At 46.6% G+C, this 4,645-nt stretch overlaps 1 protein-coding gene across 1 annotated transcript; it reads left to right on the forward strand.

Annotated features, from left to right (window-relative positions):
- Window positions 1-782: 782 nt before the first annotated feature.
- Window positions 783-1,427, forward strand: LOC117130658. The gene has a single exon (XM_033283387.1). It carries the CDS (start codon window positions 783-785, stop codon window positions 1,425-1,427), a length of 645 nt encoding a protein of 214 aa, XP_033139278.1.
- Window positions 1,428-4,645: the final 3,218 nt, after the last annotated feature.

The following is a 4,645-nucleotide window of genomic DNA, read 5'->3' on the forward strand; positions in this document are numbered from 1 at the left end:
CGAGAACCTGAAGATCATCATGGAGCAGCTACGAGAGCAAGGAGGGCCAAATGCTAGTGGATATCATATGGCAGAAGACGGAACATTGCTACTCAACGGAAGAATCACTGTGCCAAAGGAGGGTGGATTCAAGGAGGAAATTCTCAAGTTAGTGCATCAGTCACTTTTGAGTATACATCCTGGAAGCACCAAGATGTATAGAGATATAAGGAGATATTACCATTGGCCAGGAATGAAGAAGTCAGTAGCAAGATGGGTAGCGCAGTGTCAAGTTTGGCAGCAAATCAAAGCCGAACACCAAGTGCCAGGAGGGTTACTTCAAAGCTTACCTATTCCCGAGTGGAAGTGGGATTCAGTGTCCATGGATCTAATCACAGGATTACCAGTGGCCAGAGGAAGATCAAATAATGCAATTTGGGTTATCATGGATCGGCTGACAAAGGTAGCACATTTGTTAGCAATCAGACACAGACAAGACGGAGACATTGGCGGAACTTTACATCAATCAGATTGTGAAGCTACACGGAGTACCAGCAAACATTGTCTCAGATCGAGATCCAAGATTTACAGCAGCATTCTGGAGAGCATTGCAAGGAGCGTTGGGTACGGAGTTGCACATCAGTACTGCATTTCACCCAGAAACGGATGGGCAGACGGAGAGGACCATCCAGACAATAGAGGATATGCTACGTTTGTGTATTCTCGATTGGTCAGGTACGTGGGAGAACTATCTACCTTTGATAGAATTTTCCTACAACAATAGTTTCCACGCCAGCATTGCAATGTCACCATACGAGGCATTGTACGGAAGACCCTGTCGAACACCTCTATGTTGGACGGAAGTTGGAGAACGAAGATTAATCAGACCAGGATTCATTGAAGAAACATTGGAGAAGCTGCAAGTCATCCGAGCAAACATGAAGAAGGCACATGATCGACAGAAGAAGAACGCGGATCAAAGAAGGCGAGAAGTAGTATTTGCAGTTGGAGATATGGTCTATCTCAAGGTATCAGCTCAGAAAGGAAAGGATCATTTCGGCAAAGTTTGGAAGTTAGCAGTTCGTTTCATTGGTCCATACTGGATCATTGGAAGAGTAGGAGAAGTAGCTTACAGGCTAGAGCTGCCAGAAGACATGAATTTACACCCTGTATTTCATGTATCTATGCTGAGAAGGCACATTCGAGATCCTGATTCTATCGAGCCTGAGAGAATCCCAGAGCTGAGGACAAATCTCACATATCCAGAAGGGCAGATACGCATCGGGGAACGACGTTTGAAGATGCTGAAGAATAGGGAGATTCCTAAAATCCAAGTCTTTTGGGGAAGACAAAACCGCTTGGTGATAACATGGGAAGATGAAGACAGATTTCGTCAGAACTATCCAGAGTTCTTCGAAGATGAAGCAGCGACGTCATCAGCACCTTAGAATTCGGGGACGAATTCTAATGAGTGGGGGAGAATGTAATGACCCTGCTCATAAGTAGAAAAGTCAAAGACCTTGACCTTAGTCGTGGTCGAAACGAGGAACGGTCATGGTCGAAAGACAGTTTTCTGCCGGTACGAGAAAATCAATAAAAACCGAGCAAGAGGAGAACAACGTTTTGAAACCGAAGAAGGAGAACCATTGTCTAAGTAAATCAAGGAATGAGTTTTCTCATTTGAAGAAGAGGTTTAGAAGTTGTTGACATGGCGAAGAAAGTGAAGACGCGATGACATGGCGACCACCGATTGGAGAAGCATTGTCAAGGTGGGTTTCCTGTGTGTTTCTTGTGTTGTGTTTTGTATGCAGGTTCGAGCTTGACCAACGGGTCTTAAACGGAGACTCGGGGCATAGTTAATCGATTTTCTGCAGGGCCCCGGGGAAAGTTTGTGCTGCATGCATACATGTTGTGTGATTGATTGGTTGTTTGTTTAGTTGTCACTCGCTTAGTTATTTAGTTTTAGTCTAGACTTAGGTGCATCGAGGTTTGAGGTTAAGCTCCCTCATGCTAAGTAGTGTTTGTGTGTGTGTTTGTCTAGACTAGGGCGAGTGATTGTTATGCTTTGAGTCTAGATGTGCGTGGAGGTTAGAGGTGGAGCTACCTCACGCTTGTTGCTTGTTTGTGTGGCATCTATACTAAAGCATGGGCCATCTCGGGGTTAGATTAGGGAAAGCCTAATTCTCCGAAGGTGTTCGAGACCATGGAGTTAGATTGGGCGATACCCAATTCTCTAGTTGTGGAGTGACCTACTCTCCATGGCTTGTCACGTGAAGTGGGTCGCGCCCATGGACAAGCGCTGCATGACGTTGCGGCCCGGGTTAGATTGGGAGAAGCCTAATTCCCGGAGATGATGTTTTCCGACCATGTGACTGTTGTGTTTGTGATCGGGAGTGTTCAGTATGGAGATGTGTTAGGGCTCCGAGGTGTTGGGATCCCAGGATGTGTTTCATCCGAATTTTTGTTTGTGTAGATCGAGTCTAGGATCGAGTCTAGCTTTCTTTTTGTGTAGTTAGGCCTCGGTGGTGAGACCATTTGTTTGTTTAGTAATTGCTTGTTTGCTTGCTTGCTTGCTTGTTTGTTTGTTGCTTCTGCTGTGTTGTTTACTAACCAATTGTTGATTGTGTTTGGGGCATGGGCTGAAGGGGGTCGTTGTTGTTTATTTTTGGAACTCACTGAGTAATTCTGATTACTCATCCCCTCTTCTACTATGCAGGTAACCCGTAGGTAGGAAGCTTAGGGCGCAGCAGAACGGGAAGCGGCCGGTGTAGATTGGAAGTGGCATAAGCATAAGCGGACTATCTTTTGGAATGTATAATTACTTTCTTTTCATTTTGGCACTAGGCCGTGAGCTCAAACTCTGATATTTTGTATTGTAATGTTTTGTAAAACGCTTTCTACCTATTATTAATAAAATGTATGTTTATATTCGTAGTTGTGTGTTAAATGATACTAGACCTTGTCCGGGTCGACACAACTCGATGATTGTGGTACGGGTTGTGAAGCCTTAGGCCATGACATCGAGGTCATAGCAAACTGGAACGGATTGGTCGAGAGTCTTGACTTGTTCTTGATTCTTGGTCGAACCGGTACGGTGAGCTATACTTGTGGCGATCCCGGGACGTACCGGGTTAGTCCGGCCTGGTACGGTCCGGGCGTGTTACAAACATGGCTAGCAAGTATCTTGTTGATAAGCTAGGATTCGTCAAAACTGCACATCCCCGGCCATACCGTCTCAAATGGCTCAATGATGAGACTGAACTCAAGATTGTCGAACAAGTTGTTGTGTCCTTCAGTATTGGCAAGTACCATGACCAGGTCAAGTGTGATGTTGTACCCATGCAAGCCGGCCATATACTTTTAGGAAGGCCGTGGCAGTTTGACAAGGAGACCCTTCACCATGGACGCACCAACATTTATAGTTTCGTCCACAACAACAAGAAGCACAGCCTAGCACCTCTCAGCCCCCAAGAAGTTCATGATATGCAGAAGGCAATGATCCAGTCCGGCCAGGTAAGTAACACTTACCTTTACATGACTTCCGGACTAGTGCTTAAATCATTACAACGTGAGACACAGGTGCTACTAATGATCTTTAAGGAAGGTTGTTTTGCTGGTTTTGAGGCTCCTGAAGTACCGGATGTAGTACAAGACCTCATGGGACGTTACAAGGATGTCTTTCCTGATGAGATTCCAGCCGGTTTACCCCCTGTCCGTGGAATAGAACATCAGATCGACCTTGTACCCGGTGCGCCCCTACCAAACCGAGCCGCTTACCGTGTCAACCCTGAGGAAGCTAAGGAGCTGGAGCGGCAGGTCCAAGACCTCATGGACAAAGGCTACATCCGCGAGAGCCTTAGTCCCTGTGCGGTCCCGGTTCTACTAGTGCCAAAGAAGGATGGAACGTGGCGCATGTGTGTGGACTGCCGAGCCATCAACAACATAACCATCAAATATCGGTACCCTATACCTAGATTAGATGATATGTTGGATGAACTGAGTGGGTCTGTTGTGTTTTCTAAGATTGATCTCAGGAGTGGGTACCATCAAGTCCGCATGAAGGAAGGAGATGAGTGGAAAACCGCCTTCAAGACCAAGCAAGGACTGTACGTGTGGCTGGTGATGCCGTTTGGCCTTACCAACGCCCCTAGCACATTCATGAGGCTCATGAACGAGGTCCTCCGACCTTACATTGATCACGAGACTCTTAAGCATTTGAGGGGCCAGACCACACTCAAGAAGAGGCATGCTAGGTGGCTGGAGTTTGTGGAGACTTTTCCCTATGTGATCAAGTACAAGAAGGGAAAGGACAACGTAGTGGCAGATGCTCTATCCCAGCGCCACACACTTATTACCACCATGGAGGCTAAGATCATGGGTTTTGAATAACTTAAAATGTCTTATGAAACTGACCTTGATTTTTCTGAGCTTTACAGTAACACGGCTAAGGGAGCCATGGGTCCATTCTATCAGCAGGACGGGTTCCTCTTCAAGGAAAAACGCCTGTGCATCCCTCATGGTTCCATGCGAGACTTACTGACCCGAGAAGCTCATGTGGGCGGGTTGATGGGGCATTTCGGTCGAGACAAAACCCTGAGCGTCATGTCCGACCACTTCTATTGGCCCCGGATGAGGTGCTATGTCGAGAGCCTTTGTGCCAAGTGCA

The sequence above is a fragment of the Brassica rapa genome, unplaced genomic scaffold (genome assembly GCF_000309985.2).
Source record: "Brassica rapa cultivar Chiifu-401-42 unplaced genomic scaffold, CAAS_Brap_v3.01 Scaffold0618, whole genome shotgun sequence".
NCBI lineage: Eukaryota > Viridiplantae > Streptophyta > Magnoliopsida > Brassicales > Brassicaceae > Brassica > Brassica rapa.

What these genes read in the sequence shown, in the direction of transcription:
- LOC117130658 (XM_033283387.1), top strand. Translation starts at nt 783, where the DNA reads ATGTCACCATACGAGGCATTGTACGGAAGACCCTGTCGAACACCTCTA.